General features: G+C 40.1%; 2 protein-coding genes across 2 annotated transcripts; one reads left to right on the forward strand and one right to left on the reverse strand.

Moving 5' to 3' along the window:
* Positions 1 to 157: 157 nt before the first annotated feature.
* Positions 158 to 6,371, forward strand: lctlb (lactase-like b; the record flags this gene model as incomplete). The annotated part of the gene is made up of 14 exons (XM_080760829.1): positions 158 to 284; positions 1,346 to 1,506; positions 2,048 to 2,135; positions 2,250 to 2,359; positions 2,753 to 2,881; positions 3,130 to 3,225; positions 3,355 to 3,409; positions 3,539 to 3,700; positions 3,810 to 4,087; positions 4,347 to 4,473; positions 4,829 to 5,028; positions 5,212 to 5,275; positions 6,041 to 6,085; positions 6,256 to 6,371. The coding sequence occupies 14 exons, from the start codon at positions 158 to 160 to the stop codon at positions 6,369 to 6,371; spliced, it is 1,758 nt and encodes a 585-aa protein (XP_080616955.1).
* A 255-nt stretch (positions 6,372 to 6,626) lies between these two features.
* zwilch (zwilch kinetochore protein) lies at positions 6,627 to 16,832 on the reverse strand. Its single transcript, XM_080761274.1, has 18 exons — positions 16,678 to 16,832; positions 16,550 to 16,592; positions 14,869 to 14,961; positions 14,293 to 14,411; positions 14,000 to 14,187; positions 13,753 to 13,832; positions 13,320 to 13,475; positions 12,650 to 12,721; positions 11,365 to 11,458; positions 11,211 to 11,263; positions 10,493 to 10,595; positions 10,284 to 10,363; positions 9,516 to 9,672; positions 9,310 to 9,338; positions 9,066 to 9,202; positions 8,862 to 8,957; positions 7,366 to 7,481; positions 6,627 to 6,915 (listed from the first exon to the last, which is right to left on the reverse strand). Exons 1-18 carry the CDS (start codon positions 16,722 to 16,724, stop codon positions 6,779 to 6,781), a joined length of 1,800 nt encoding a protein of 599 aa, XP_080617400.1. The 5' UTR covers positions 16,725 to 16,832; the 3' UTR covers positions 6,627 to 6,778.
* Between the last annotated feature and the right edge of the window lie 369 nt (positions 16,833 to 17,201).

A 17,201-nucleotide genomic window follows, 5' to 3' on the forward strand; every position in this document is an offset into this window, starting at 1 on the left:
GGGTTAATATGTTTTAGTCCCAGGCCAGGCTTGTTATACAGGCCATTATTATTACAAGGTGTAGTTGTGGTGATGCTGAGATGTTTTCCTCTGTATGTGAAGGTCAGTGATTTACTGGAGAACGACACAGTGACTGTGCTGCGAGCTCAGGAGTACCATGCTGCCCCGCTGTGCGGCCACGGTGTGCCATGTGCTTGTGTTGGTGCTGTGTCTGTCTGCGGCTGAGGACTTCGACTGGACAAAGAACGACCGAGGCTCCTTCTATTATGGCACTTTTCCAACTGGTATGACACATACAAGAAAGTTCTGAGCAAGTGATAGCAAGTGATAACTGGTTGGAATAACGTGTTCCTTCCACGCGGCGCTACGTCCTACCCTGGAAACTCCCCCTTGTCAGGTGATAAGAAGCGGCCTTGCTCACTTGAGGCTCTCCCCAGGTTGGCAGGGATAGAGTAGCACCCAGGATTACAGTTTAGGTAATTGGCACAGGTTGAAAAAAGGTTACAAAATCAAAAAGACCATGAAGTCGTACACTTTTTATTTTAGTCCCAAACAAGTCCTAAACCTTTTGTTTCGAGTCACATCCTAAATCTTTTATTTTGAGTGCCAAACAAGTCACAATGCCAATTAAATAATATGTATAGATCACATGTGATCTTTACATATTATTTAATTATAAATTATAAATATATAAATCACAATTTGTATTCAGAATTTGTATTCATTTTTAAACTAGGTTCCTTTCAGTCCACATTTTAAACATTTTAATATTTGGGCTTGTTTGTTGGAAGGTATTGAATTCTTGAAAAGACTTTCAAGTCAGGAGAGTGCTCAAGTCACAAGTCATTGGGGTTGAAGTCCAAGGCAAGTCATGAGTCACTCGCACTCAAGTCCCAGTCGAGTCCAATTCTTTTTTTATTTGATCAAGCAAGTCTAAAGTCATCAAATTTGTGACTGTGTCCAAGTCGAGTCCCAAGTCCAAGGCCCATGTCTGCTTTGTTTGACCAAGTAAATAGCGAATCTTTAAGCTACAATTTGTAAAAATGTAACAGGTAACTGCATTCACTTACAGTCTCCTTCATTCTAGTTGTTTATGCTGGTTAATGCAACTAAGGCACCACACAGCAGTGGTTGAAAAGTTATGGCAGCCACCTGTGAATAAGCGCCTAACTGCTCCCCAGGCACAGCACAGGAGCTGCCCACTGGTCTGAATAGTGACTACTTAGGATCCCAGATATGTGCAAAATGTACTTGACCTTTGGAATGTCCTCCCTGGGAACCACTGTTCAATAAAGTCTTCTAACTCTGTTGCTGCTGCTAACATTCATTTTGCTGCTGTTATTAGGATTTTCGTGGGGTGCCGGCAGTTCAGCCTATCAAACAGAAGGAGCTTGGGACAAAGATGGAAAAGGACTGAGCATCTGGGACGTTTTCTCACACAAGAAAGGCAAAGTTCAACGGAATGACACTGGAGACTCCTCTTGTGAGGGCTACTACAAACTCAAGGTGCAATTAACTACAGTGATGTAAATAGGTTTTCAATGTAATGGTCCCGGGATGCAGGGATGGTCTTTTAGATGAGTCCCAGGGACATTTCAGGAACATTTCAACGACGTTAAGAGTCATATTTTGCCATTTTTCTTTTTACTATTTGCAGTATTTAACTCCCATTCCATTTTATATGGTTATAATGTGGTTATATTCATGTAGAAAACAGAAGAAGAAATTATTATTATAACTAAAGCTAGCAAAATAAACTAGAATAAAAAACAGTACAGTAGTACAGTACTGCATCCCGTGGATGCAGAGGTCGTTGTTTTATTGCGTCCATTAACTATATAAACTGCGTTTTGGGATGCAAAATTCACCCTAGTTTAATTTCTGCAACTATGCAAACACTGGACAAAGACTTTTTTACCGTACTTTTTAAATGTATGCCCTGCGAGTATGTGTCAGATAGAGAAGAGAGGGTGGGGGTTAAAATAAAGTAAAGCTTCTCTTCTGTACCGGTAAATGTAAACCACTGCTCTGTGTGTCTTCTGTATAGGATGATGTGTCTTTGATAAGGGAGCTGAAGCTGAACCACTATCGTTTCTCCATTTCCTGGCCAAGGCTTATTCCCACTGGGATCAAGTGTGAGTGACCGATGACTGACCAAGTCTTTATAGAATACATTAATACACTGTCTTACAGTTCTTTATCTATAACTCGATGTTTAAGTTTACTCAACATTGTGACTTATTTTTCAGCTGACCATGTGAATGAAAAGGGAATTAGGTACTATGATGAGCTGATTGACAATCTGCTGGAGAATAAAATCACTCCCATTGTCACCCTGTACCACTGGGATCTTCCACAGGTGAGCATATCCCATACAGTAAAATATATATATAAATGTTTATTATTTATTTGACAAATGTTTGGAGACTTATACATCATTGTCGCTTCTCGCCCTCAGGCGTCTTACTGGTATATTATAGACATTTATAAAAGTGATAAATTGTGCACACATTCATATACTGTAGCACCTTTATCCAAGGCACGTTGCAATTACATTCACCCAGTCACATTAACATTCACACACGACACACTGATGGTGGAAGAAACCATGCAAGGCACCAACCTGCTCATCAGGAACAGTTTTTTGCTGTAAAAAAAATAACTCAATAACCTCAGCCTATTTGATTTATACTGTTGCATCATAATTCATTTGTCGTTGACTGACATGTCTTTCTCCTGATGCTTTTTCTAGTTCTTGCAAGAGAAATATGGTGGCTGGCAGAATATCAGCATGGTCAATCATTTCAATGACTTTGCTAACTTGTGCTTTGAAAGATATGGCAACAGAGTGAAATACTGGATTACCTTCAACAACCCGTGGGTATGTGCACTTCACATTCTCATTCTGTAACATTAGGACCAATCTGGGAACCCATTGACAAAAAAGAAAAAACTATTTTTGATTTTTACACGCACGCACGCACACACACACACACACACACACACACACACACACACACACACACACACACACACACACACACACACACACACACACACACACACACACACACACGGTTATAATTGTTTTTTGATGTTGTAATGCAATGACATTCCATTCCACTTCAGTCAGTAGCTGTTGAAGGCTATGAGACTGGAGAGCATGCTCCTGGAATGAAGCTTAGAGGAACTGGGGCCTACAGGGCAGCTCATCACATGATCAAGGTAGGACACTTGAAATTGATTCTATACCTTAAAAAACTGCTAATAATAATAATTAAATAATAACTCATATTACATTGAAATGGAAATGCTATTGATACAAAATATCGTATTTATTTATTTTCTCAAAAGGCACATGCTAAAGTTTGGCATACATACGATACACAGTGGAGGGGCAGACAAAAAGGTAAACCAAGACAACTGAGAGTATATGCATTCTTTGGTACTGTATTTACAGTATTTTCCTATCAGCAGTACAATATACCCTGTATAGGTATATGGGTACTTTAAAGAGCTACTGCCTGCTTGTTTGCAGGTCTGGTCGGTATCTCTCTGTCCGGGGACTGGGGAGAGCCAGTGGATCTCAGCAACCAGAAAGACATTGAGGCAGCTGAGAGATACGTCCAGTTCTACCTGGGCTGGTTTGCCACACCCATCTTCCATGGAGACTACCCTCAAGTCATGAAAGACTTTATTGGCAAGTTACATTGCATGCAGGCTGAGATTAATTACATTATTGAACAGTGGCATTAGTTATAATATCAAGAACCTATCATTAACTAATGTGTATTCCTTTGGTTGTCCAGGAAGAAAGAGTGCTCAGCAGGGCCTGGGGACGTCTCGTCTGCCCACGTTCTCTTCCCAAGAAAAGGGCTACATCAAAGGGACCTGCGATTTCCTCGGCATTGGTCATTTTACCACCCGTTACATCACACAGAAGAACTACCCTTCAGGTCGCAGTGGCAGCAGTTACTTCACAGACCGTGACCTGGCAGAGTTGGTGGACCCGCGTTGGCCAGACCCAGGCTCTGAGTGGCTGTACGCCGTGCCCTGGGGATTCAGGCGCCTGCTCAACTTTGTCAAGGTGGGGAGGGTGACAATTTGATTCCACCCCACTCCATGTACAACTTGAATTAAGTGGGCTCCATCTAAAGAAATAGATGCAATTACAAACAAAACAAAACAAATCTCTTGTTCTACATCTCATGATTCTGTTCTTGACGCCTGATTATTTTTTACCCCAAAATCTATTTCGAGCAGTCTACTGATCATTCCCAACCAATGTCATGAATATAGAATATGAGATGAGTTAACAGTATGCTGCGATTTGTTCCTCTGTGTAGACTCAGTATGGGAACCCAATGATCTATGTGACAGAGAACGGAGTGTCAGAGAAGATGGTGTGCACAGAGCTCTGTGATGACTGGAGAATACAGTACTATAAAGACTACATCAATGAGATGCTTAAAGGTGAGTTAACGCGAGATTTCACTTCATGAAGAATATTTAAAACAAAGGGTTTTACTTCATTTATTTAAACACCATCACAAATTAATCTCTCCAGCTAGACAAAAAAAGGCTGATGTATTTGTCTGAATGTATCAAAGTTTGCACTTTGCACTGGATGCCATAACACTTCAATACTTTGTATGAATTTATATTACTAATGCGATACGATGCCCATTTCTGCAGATATCAAAGCATTCTAATTATACTGAAATTGAGTGATACATGAAAAGAAATAAGTCTAATTTTAAGTATTGATGCTATTTGGCTATTGAAATGAAATGTCATCACAGCTATTCTTCGCTCTGCTTCTTCTCAGCCATCAAAGATGGTGTCAATGTGAGAGGCTACACTGCGTGGTCCCTGCTGGACAAGTTTGAGTGGGACGAGGGCTACTCCGAGAGGTTTGGCCTCTACTACGTGGATTTCAGGGACAAGAGCAAGCCCCGCTACCCAAAGGCCTCTGTCCAGTACTACAAGCGCATCATCAGCTCAAACGGATTCCCCAATCAGAGAGAGGTATGGTTATAGTATTCCCACTCTTTACTTTGTCCTTATTTATTGGAATTAACTTTCTATCTACACTTAGTACACAATGTATTTCCTGAAAATTAGGACCTTCCATACGTTGCATGAAATGATGAGTAACTTCGTTCCGATTAAACATTTAAATGAGTCTAAACTGCTTTGAACTCCTTCCAGGTTGAGAACTGGAGGAGGAAGGCTACTGAGGCATGCTCCTCTAGCAACCAGCTCCTAGCTGCAGGTCAGTGCAACTATCTAGTATCTCATTCTTTAATATCCTTGCTCTTCAGCAGGAAAAGGAGGTAACTAGCTGGGGTAAACAAATAAAGATTCTGACTCAAAATATTCATAACAGAAATTGATCAAATCATTAAATCAAATCATATGAATACAATTATCAGAAATAGGTGTTCATATTAGAACACAATGGACAAATTGTGTTAAGGCAAGGCTGAAAAAAAGAAAGAAAAACTAAAGTTACCAAAATCTCTAACAGGATATTTCTTTGTTTGCCCCTCCAGCTAGAAGAAGGTCCAAGGAACATGCAGAAATGCCAAAGGTTTGGCCTGTGCATGATGAAGTTTAGGAACTTAAGGGCCGCATGTCTTTCATTGACCTATCTTGGGTATGGAAGATCTTTTGCCTTGCCTTGCCTGTTTTGCTGCTACTGTAAATTATTGTGTGGCTTTAAGATACTGGGGTGAAGTGTTGGTATCTGAACTTAACACAATGTTGCGTCTTTGTATACCTCTCATGTACATTAACATTGTGCTACAGCTTTTTTTCTTTCCTGACTCAACAACTTCGTAGTGTGCCTTATATTCAGTTTGCCACCTTCAGCTGTGCTTTTCACCCCCGGCAGCAGCTTTGCCATCACGACTATCAGCATACATACACGCATTAAAAATACAGTATCGTCTGTGCCATACTGTACGTGCATGCAGTTCTCAAAGGGTTAATATGCCTTGGGTTCAACTCTGAGTATCTTCTCTCTCTTCATTATTAGAGGAACAGCGGAGTACTGCTGCCAATATTCTAAGACTTATACATGGTAAGATATCCCTCGTCATTAATCTGATAAAACAAGTGTAGTGGTAAAAAAATATATGATTAACCCTTTGAGTGCTGTGCTTGAGCATAACTAGCCTGCTTCATGAGTACACAGTGAGTCATGCATTATTATTATTACATTACTGTGTTTGTTTGTTTGTGTATTTTCAGACCCCCTGACCAGCCACATGGAGATGGTGACGGAGATAGTCGTCCCCACTGTGTGTACCCTGTGTATTCTGCTCAGTGCCGTCTTTCTTATGTTCCTGCTGAGGAGGAGGAACTAGAAAACAGCTCTCAAAGTGTGCATGTTTAGAGTACCACACAAACATAACTATATCTATCACACACACACACACACACACACACACACACACACACACACACACACACACACACAACTTTAATGTCTAGCATGGAAGCAAATACTTTTACTATGACTTCAGCTGGATGGGTTTGCTGTACAACCAGATACACAGAGGGGTCTTAAAAAGTACATTATTAATTTACCTCTAAATTAAAAGACGCCGTTCAATCCAAGATTTATTTTTAATGATGAAGAATATAATCCATGAAAATAAAGTGTCATGTTAAAACCTGTTATATTTATTTATAACTTTTATTTAATTGTTAACTATTTTGAATGCCATGGAACCGTGTCAACAAAACAGTTTGGTTTGATTTGGAGCAGTGTTCAAGTAAAGCTCACAAGGCTGCAGGACACCATAGTGCTGAAATAAGCTGGCTCCTCCTCGTGGTCTCCATTCACGGTCCCTTCTTCTTTTTTTATGTCCAGTAGGCAGCTCACATTCACGGTCTCATTTGGAATGTCTGAAGAGCAAACACAATCGGAACAATAATATGCCTACAGTACCTTTATTGGAAGGATAAAGCCCTTGAGATGCTTCATCCCAGTCCTTCATTGCATGCATAATCACTTTCAACACATTCGTTGGCAGGTATTAATTAATTCTTCCAAAACCAAGTGTTTTTTATTTAAAATAAAATGTGTAACCGCGTTCATGGGTTCTTTAGTTATGGGTCGTTGAATAAAGCTTGTTTTGGCCAAAAATGCAATCTGATAAAGGAATTCGAGATAAATGCATTTTTCTAAATCTGGAATTCGAGATGAATGCATTTTTCTGGAGGAGGCAGGTAACATTTTCACTTCCAGTTCATTTCCGGTTGTATCTGTTGCTTGGCAACCTAAAACTATTCATATGTTGGCATAGAGCGGGATCTATCGTAGAAAAGGATTAAAATTTTAAGAGGAAGCTATACCCATTTCAAAGGTTGTGTGATCGACCAGAGGTTTGTCACTGAGCTGAAGGGACGTCCGCACCTCGCAGGGACCGTGACCACTGGATACCTCCACCCCCCACACCACCGGGTGCTCTCTGGAACGAGAACACACACACACGCACACAGCCGTCGGCCATTTCCAACAATTTACATATGTGCAGCATTTCGTTCATAATGTTCAGATTGTTGTTAGGCTTACTCACGCTACTCACGCTATGGGCCCTTACGGAAGCATTGCAGGTCTAAATTCAAAGTTCATGTTCAATGCCATCTGTTTCCAAGTCATTGTAGGCTAGTAGGCTACAGTACACAGTATAGCCTGCTTCTTTGGCCGCTTATTCATGAAATGATCAACAGATTGTGCTCTGTTGTTCCGTGGTGATTTTTGATCCAGTGCATCCTTTAGTTTTTTGAGTTTAACTACCGGTATGTTCAAAACAATGAAATAACCAAATAAATATAGGCTACATTTCATATGGCTTCTCCAACAGCCGAACAGTCGGCGTCATTATCTTTCTAGCCAGGACTAGGCTACTGACAGATGGTGGAGACCTCAACACAATAAAATAAATATATGTAGGCTAAATGACTCGCCGCGCCTGCCCCGCGTTAATTACACTGAAAACCTTGACGCGTCCGCCCGCCCCGCTGGTCAACCCGCGGGACCTGCAGGTCAACCCGTGGGTCCTACGGGCAACAAAGTCACTATAGTACCCAGTCTTTTATTTTCGTTCGCATTCGGCTCAAAAGGAAAAGCCTGGGCAAAGCCATTGAAATTTCAGGAATAGGAAGTGGGAGTCAACCTTTCATTTCCCAACCAACCAGCATGCAGTGGTAGTCGCTCCAAATGTTGTGACGTCAAGGCTCTGAGCTATGTCTGAGAGGGGCTTGGGGGTGGGCGCACAAATCGGTGAACCAATAAAGCGTCACAGTCCCGCCGACTCGAGACCCGGGAAAATAAATCCCTGTTCATTTTCCGCATAGACTTTTCAGAAAGTATGTCTATGGGAAAAATGCATTGGGATTAATTTCTTGGGCCTGGCGTCGTCATGAAAGGGGGCGGGACTGCGACGCTCTATATGAGCCCACGTATGTTTTCTGTGGAAATTTGAATCGGCCCCTTTAGATCAGAAATCACACTGGCTTCCATTATAGAATGCTAACTTTCCAGGAAACGAAAGCCTGCCGTTTCAATTAACTTGGATTCCCCAGCGATGATGTCACTGGTAGGTGGTTTTCTGAACTGTCCACAGCCCATGTGACCGAGACGAGTAGACAAAAATAGTGACATTATTATCATGAGCATTAGTGAGAACCAATTATATGAATATAGGTTGTAAATTGGTGAAGTCTTCCTTTAAGTTCCTTTGGTGCTACAACTGAAATAACCAAACCACATTAAGGTCACGTTCATCTTGTGTACAATTTCTTCTATACGGTATCTATTCCTGTAGGCAAAGGGAAATTTTCCTTACTTTTGGTAGAAATGGCTGATGAGGGTAGGTTTGATCTGCAGTTTAAACTCATGATCTTCATCATATGGACACGTCTTATAATACTGCAGACATGACCTATGAGATGGGGTGTAAAGTAAAGTAGTACATGATTTCAGTGTCATTAGTGACGAGACTAGACATAATGGATTGATGTATGAGAGCAACATGTTAAGTTGGTCGTACTGTGTCAGGAAGAAGAGGCGATCATAAGGCAGTTCGAGGAAGGTACTGCAGGTCACCACCATTTCCAGCAGGTGGTGCAGTTTCCTCAGTCTGAGCACCTGCTCCTGCAAGTCAACCTCTGTGCTGAGGAAATAACTCTGAACATGCGTGCACGCACAAGCACACGCACACACAGTTGCAAATTTGTCTGTTAAAAGGTGAATATCAATATCTTCAACTCTATAATGAATTGTATTGAGCTCACCAAGTGGTTTAGAGTTGTCAATTCTTCACCTGGAAATAGACATAAAAACAGAGGTGACCTTCACATTTCATACCACAGCCAAAGATAAGGCACCAATAAGCACATTAAAACATAATAATTAATAATCTTAAGCTAAAGTTTGGTATTGTGAATGTGGCGACATAAGATTCTCTCTCTCTCTTTCCTGTCACATTTAATGTGCGTACCAATGAGATAGTTAATGTAGTCCTTCCTCATCTTATCCAGACCCATTTCCAGCAGCATGTGGACCGGGGTGACACCTGTCAGAGACACGGGTTCCATCTGCTGTCGGTAGGACTGTAGTATTAGCTTGCTGAGTGAGCTACTGCTGTCCCTGTGAATCTTGAAGGAAAACATGATGTGAAGTGAAATAGCCACCAGGTAGACTATGGCGATTCCTACACGTCATTCACTGATAAAGTCAAGACATTTTCACTGTGTGGTTTATGATCAGCCTGTGGTGAATAGGAGACACTGATTTGGTTTTACTCTTTTGTGTGTGTGTGTGTGTGTGTGTGTGTGTGTGTGTGTGTGTGTGTGTGTGTGTGTGTTGCTGATGGGAGGCACAGTTTTATACTGTCTTTGTTAGGCTGGTGGTCTGTATGCGTTTGTCTGTATTTGTTTATTTTATTGTAAGTATAGAACTTTAGACGGAGAATCAATATAATTTAATACAACTCTATGGAAACGTTTTTGACATCAGTTCTTCTGCACACCTCTGAACCTTAAACCCCTAGCCGTCAGCAGCTGCCAGCCAGTAGCACCCAAGTATAGGACTTGGGCACTACACTTCCCCTTGATGGCCTTGGGGTGTCCCATCTCATAACTACATTAGAATCTATCCTACAGCTGCCGGTGAACCTGCATTCTGTGTAGGACTGTCTGACTGGTGCAATAACTGAAGTTGATCATGAATGCTAACAGTTATTCTTCACAAAGCGTGGGACACATACCCACGGTTTGACATCACCATATCTCAAAGCTCCGATAATCAGTTTCAGACAGTCCCCGATGTCTTGGTACGAAGTCACGCCTGGAATAGAAACAGATGGATGATGATCTTCAATGTCTGGTAATAGTGTGTGTGTGTGTGTGTGTGTGTGTGTGTGTGTGTGTGTGTGTGCGCATGTGTGGTATACACACACATCATATCTGGACTCACTCTTTCTCATCCGAACCCACAGCTGCTCAACGAAATCCAGATCACCTCGTTGCATGAAAGAGTTGAAAAGAACGTTCTCTGCTTCAAGTCTCTGCTTTGTTGCCTGTAAAAAAGAAATCACACACAAGTTAGGGACACTCTTCGCACATTCCGTGCTCAGACAATCATATCATCACTATGGGATAATGGGGTACACACATTGCTCAGCCAATCAAATCATCGCTATGGGGTGCACACATTGCTCAGCCAATCAAATAATCACTACACAGACACAGACACAGACACACAAAGGCACCCCTAAAACATTTGTCACAATCACCGAATATGCTTCTGTTGGCAATCGCTCTAGTTATGAGCACCCTGCCACCTGAGCATGGGTTCTGCAAATTTGTTGAGTTTGTGTATGCTCAAGCAGCAACACTGCCCCCATTACATGGAAAGATGCCACATTCGTCGTGTAAATGTGGCATTGCAATAGAGCAAGTGGAAGCTGATGTTCTGTTATGCAGAATAGCAGCATTATTTTGTGTCAGCTCTGGTACCATATCCAAATTTATGGCCAAGTTTCGTGAGACTGGTGAAGTCAAAGGAAGACAGAAGACCAGTTCCTCACCCTTGCTTCACTGAGGAACCATAGGAACTCTTTTCCAGAGATTTGCACACAAAGTTGCAGGACCCATGCTCAGGTGCAGGCGCGCACTCACACACACAGTCATACCTCAGATGTTTTTGCAGCCTGTTCCTGTAGTGTCTTTCCAATGTCCTTGAGTTCTGAGTATGAGAGCATTTTATTAATTGAGTCTTTTTAATGCTACCAGTTAACAGTAAGCCAAGGTGAGGTTAGATGGTGAAATAATTATGCTTGTTCAAACCTTCCAGGTAGTCCTTGATGAGCTCTACAGCTGATGTGGTCTCCAATGGTTCCATCCACTCAGTCTCACCAGTTCTCAAACCATTAGCCAGAGTCTGATCAACATAGAGAGGGTGGTCATTTTGAGTCACTCTACACACACTCACACACCATTTCCCAACCTGTTAGCTGGGGCCCACTGGTGGGCCGTGAGGATATTGCAAGTTGATGACCCAAATAATTGACAAAACACTAAGATTTGAATGATAATATAACATTACTATTAAAAACAATGTAAAAACAAAATGTCATAGGATTTTTTTCCCCCTTTAAAATCTTGAAAGAGATTTAATTTATTTTTATGTTAGTTCCATTCATCGAAGCCGGAACACAATAAGTGTTAACATGAAAATGCATGCTGCCCACCCATCTGACCACTTACAGAGTCGAACGTAATTGACGCAAGAAGCACTAAGCAACGGAGGGTGAGAGATTTCTCCCCTTGTTGTAAACGTAAACACGATCAGCATGGATAAATCACATTGAAAGTTAAACAGGACAACATGACATCATCGTTCGTCTGTGATTATCAGGCCTGGACTGGCCAGTGGGTCTCCCAATAAATGGGCCGCCCCCATTGCTTTAATATGTTTTTGGGCCAAATGTCAGGGATGAATCTTTGACCCAGTCCAGCCTTGGTGATTATAAGACACCAGAATCCGCGGCTGCGGTGTTCAGACGAGAACTCTGCGGAATTACAGCGGAGAACAGAGTGTGTACAAGCTCTGATAGTTGTGTATAATTTATCGTCTCCTAATCCTATGCTTCCATTTGGTGACAATTTGGCCGTTTACAGACGCGACCAAAAAATACGCAAATACTGAGTTTCAAGCTTGCAAGGCGTCACAGTGTGAACACGGTGTGAGCACAGGCAGTGGTGTATACTTCAATTATGATGATATATTGTAAAAATCACTATATAGTTATAACTACATCTCAACTCATAGCAAAAATAAGGTGGCACGTGTATCAGTACAGTTTGTACAATCCAATCTGTCATAGCTGCCATCTAGTGGACGAATAGCAAACACACCAAACAAAGTTAAACTCTTTTGCCTATAATAGTGTGGTTTCCTATTGAGATAGGCAACCACACTATTTCTTAGTTTGTTATTAGTTTTAAATATTCTGTATCGCTTATAAACATTTACTGATGGTACTGTGAAATACTATAGTGTGTCCATGTTTTTGGAATAATATTTCTGTCCATTTATTATACTTATTCAAATACTGTAGAGAACAACAACCTGCAGGAACTCCAACTCTCGGTACACCTGGTACATTGGACTTTTCATATCTCCACTGGCAACCTTGATGTTCTGCAATTATACAATAATTACAAACATGAAGAACAGTGACTCTTTTCTTTTGTAAAAGTGATATATTATACATATATTTAGTTTCTCCCTTCATCTCTTTAGTAATATATTTTCTTCCTCTCTCTGTTGCTTTAGTTTAGGGTGTGATATACCGATATACAGTTATGGATTCCTACAGTATGATTGTGCCTTGTAATTTTAATTTCCTGGTAACATTTTCACAAAGAGAATAGGACTCTTTATGCATGTCCCGACCTATAAAGTCATGTTGCACTACACTACATGGAAGGAATTCAAGTTGAGTGGTCTACACAGCACACCAGTTGCAAAAATAATTTCCTGTATAAACACCTGTATAACACATTGTGTTATGCATATTTTATAAAACACATTGCAGTAAGTGATGTTTAGTTTGTGTTTAATAGTGAAAAACATGTTTTGTGGTATATGAATATTAAATGATGATCATTGTATGTAATCATCAAAATATTGTGAAGGGAAAAAGTTAAGCAAAGCTTGATCACATGCAGACAACCTGAAGTAAATATGTGATAGTATACATACATGTAGCCTAGATGTGCTTCTTATTGCTGCTTACCAGAGTTGCTGTAGAGGAGAGAGGTGGAACCTCAAGGATGCTCTCTACATGGCCCCATTTAAAATCAGCAGTCACGCTGTTCGGAGACCCAATAGTGGTGTTTTCAACAACAACAGCACCAAATAAGCTGTACTGTGCACTGCCTTTTATCACCATCTGGACACATAAGAAAAGTGAAGATGTGAAATAATAATAATAATAAATTGTATAACGTCTTTCTCAAGCTCAAGGACACTTGAGCAAGTTGAGCTTAATACAGTGCAAAGGTCAACGGCAGAAAGATAAAGATAAATCAATTAAACTAAGGACAATATAGAAATGTGTATAGAAGGTGTAGGTGACTTTAAAACAGTGTTTTGAAAATAAACCAATGATTTTGTCAATTCAGCTTAACTCCATTTAGTGTACAAAGAGAGGAAGAGTCATGACATACCAAGCTTGGATGATGCCTTTTCTTGTGCTCTTGCTTTAGCTTCTCTAAAGTAACGAAGGATCCTCTGCCCACAGTTGGGTCTAAAACAAAATTAATGTCAGAATATAACTTAATTAAGAAACATAGAATTCAAATACTATAATATAGTTTCATATTTATAGTGAGTGCAATTAAGGGGGTTAGAGCCAGTCAAGCATCTTTTAAGGATGTGTTATTCAAAATGAATCGGTGTCTGTCCATGATTTACCTTTGCAAGTGACAGAGTATAACTTGCCCCCGGTCACTTTACTGCCACTGCAAACTGGTTCCGCTCCTAGCCAGCATGTTCTATCAGGGTCAGACATGTCACAGCGCACCCACAGAGGGTGCAGGGCTGAGTTGTCCACAGAACACACATTACTGTTGTGTAATATTGTGTACCATGACAGGAGTTGTCTGTAAAATTATATTAAAAACAAAAATAATTAAATACTTAAACTTTCCAATGGTTATAACTAGGACAGATTGCAAATAAATCTGCTATTGGGTGCGAAATGTTACCTGGCTTTCATGATGGTAAGTGGTTGTGGTCCTAAGTCCATGTGGGAGGTATTAAACTCATTGTCAAGATCTGATGATGTTTCATCCAGGTTCTCGTCATTAATTTCAACTTTTGTAACCTTAAACAAAACGAAACAAATAAAAAATAAACTATTGACATAACAAAATAATTGATTCACATGATAAAAGATGTACACATTTCATAACCTGTTCTTAAATAAAACGTATTTGACAAAAACAAGTCAGTTTGATCAGGTGTCTGTCTGATGTCACAGTCACGGCACATGCTTTCATTTTTCAATTTTGAAACGCATACAAATTACAACATAATCATGTAAATTATAATTTTTGTACTATATATATCTTTAGAATGAAAGCCACAGCTGGTGGAGTTCAACAAAAGGTTGCCAAATGTGATTATACTGTAACTAGGCTACTAAAGTGAAATAGAAGGAGCTCCAATCCAATCAGTCATTCATTTCAAATATCGCTAGCCTAGCATTATTAAATTCCAACAAACAGGTCGCTGCTTCATCACTTTGGTCTCGATAGTTTAGGTGCTGCACTGGAGCTTACCATTTTTTCACAAACGAAGACTGGGTTATTGCCGTAATACATATTCAGCACCGTAGAGCAATCTCCGTTGATCTTTAATATCTGAATGTCTTCCTGAAATGCAAAAGATCGTCATTATAGCACCAATGCCTATAGTCCTGAATGTAATATTACATACATTTTAATGTATTCCAGATACACAACCATAGATTACTTCAAGCCGCAAGTAACTCTTAGGCCCTCATTTATCAATGTAGTGTAAAATCTGCCTCAAATTCGAGCATCGGTTTTGGAGTACACTCACGTCGGCATGACATTTATGGAGTGATCCCAAACAGCTGATCCTTCCTTAATTTCATTCCTAGCAGTGATAAAAGTGACGGCTGAAATCAATCTGGTACACCCAATAAAATAAAGCCTCGCCCTCGTTTTTGTGACATGAACAACTGCAATACGACCAAACATCGTATGGAAACCATAGTTGCATGATGGAAAAAGCCAATAAAAAGGTTTCCCCCGCTTGCCTTGCTACGGCACATTTGGCATTCGAGCGACGTGTCGGGTTTATCCTTAAACAGGAGGAGATTGCACATACCGTAACTCCAGAAAGACATCGGCCTGCTGTAGATTAGGCTACAGTAGGCTACCCACATTGGGAGACTTGACTCTCCGCAGCTGCAGCAGTTCACTCTGCACAGGCAGCGCAAATCCTTGCATGTATGCGCTCATGCAAAACACTGTTTAAATGGCTTAAGCATCTAACTTGCAACATTGTTTTTAATTGCTTGTACACTTGGAAATATCCTACCAATTTCATATGACATGCCATTACAAAATCACGTATAATATTTATTAGTTTTATATATATTTTAGGAGTGAATACATATATTTAGATGTCTGTGACAGCCTGTCAATGCTGCTCCGCTTTTCTACAACAGAAAAACAGGTGAGGACAAAGCCTACGACAGCTCCCGACCTGATTTTTGTCCGGGCGCACGTTCAAGTTCAAGGTTTTGCGGAAATGATAAATGCAGAGCGTGCACCCATATCTTGCATACGCCGCGTTGATAAATGAGGGCCTTAGATCCTATTTTTAATATCTGGAATCTAGAGTTGCAATACCAACCCTTGACAGCCCATACATCCAAACGGAAAAGTCTGATCTGATCTGATTTTTGTTTCATAAAAATCCACCCACCATAGAGTGGTCATTTTATTATGAGCTACTTTATGTCAATAAATTCTATGCAGGTGATTATTTTTCAAAGTGTTTGCATTTGGAAGCACTTTTTGGAAATCCCTCAGCAGTCCTGTGCACCACCTGTTTCAATATTTTGCACATAACTCTGACAACATAATCACCTGCACGGAATTTATTGGCAGAAAGTAAAAACAAATATGAAACAAAACCATGGTAGATATAAAGCAGGAATCCAAGCTTTCTGTTTGTATGTATTCTTGGCTGTCAATGATTGGTATATTGCAACTCTATATTCCAATACAGAATATATACATTTTTTGTAAATGTTTTGAGCTTTTTGAAATGTGACATGCCCAACAGGAAGGACACCAGCTTGAAAGTGGTTAACGTTTTTTATGAATTGAGTACAAAAAGACCCCAATTCCCTGTGCTTGTCCATGAAAACTGTATATAATACTTTAAGTATTCAATCAATCAATCAACATCACAGTATTAGCCTACCTCATATGCAATTGATGTTTTATGTTCATCATCTTGTAGAGACCTAGAACCAAAAGAATAACATGCATGTTAATTTAGATCACATCATCTACTGTGATAAAACAAAAACAGACTCACTGTAAACTCACCGAAGCGTATTAAAAAACGTCCTCCCATTGGCTATCAATTTAGACATAATGTAGTAACAGTTAACGTTACGGGAGATGAAGGTTAAATAATAACAGGTTTAACGTTAGTGAACGGACAGATAAAAATTGTAAAAGTTTTGCTGTTGTTTTGACAGTCGCGCGCTCAGTCAGTACGTGACGTCACTCACGTCTGCCTTCTTCTCATGCGCGCGTGCGCGTTGCAACCATTGCTATGTGACATTCTGCCATCTGATGTACAGGAGGACTACTTCACATGATACTTTCTTATAAATAGTACAAATAGTACATTGTATGCTTATACAATGATGCAAAAAGTGAAAAGAATGATACAAAAAGCCCTGAGGGCTTGTTTCCATTGTAAGTTTGTACTATTATTATGCTTTCGTTTGATTTTTTTTGTTTTTAACTGTGTTTTTGTATTAACTGTTTTAACCTTGTGTGCCCTGAAAAACGGCGTATAAATAAAATGTATTATTATTATTATTATTATTATAGGAAAACAT

This window comes from Protomyctophum bolini, assembly GCF_963924005.1.
Source record: "Protomyctophum bolini genome assembly, chromosome: 4".
Taxonomy (NCBI): domain Eukaryota; kingdom Metazoa; phylum Chordata; class Actinopteri; order Myctophiformes; family Myctophidae; genus Protomyctophum; species Protomyctophum bolini.

Bases quoted from the DNA above. Each gene is read 5' to 3' on its own strand.
- zwilch (XM_080761274.1), bottom strand. From the start codon at position 16,724: ATGTCTAAATTGATAGCCAATGGGAGGACGTTTTTTAATACGCTTCG. The intron at 13,476-13,752 runs GTATGTCATGAC...TTATGTGTCCAG, and splicing joins AAAGGCATCATCCAAGCTTG to ATGGTGATAAAAGGCAGTGC. The intron at 11,264-11,364 runs GTTTGAACAAGC...TCTCATACTCAG, and splicing joins CATCAAGGACTACCTGGAAG to AACTCAAGGACATTGGAAAG.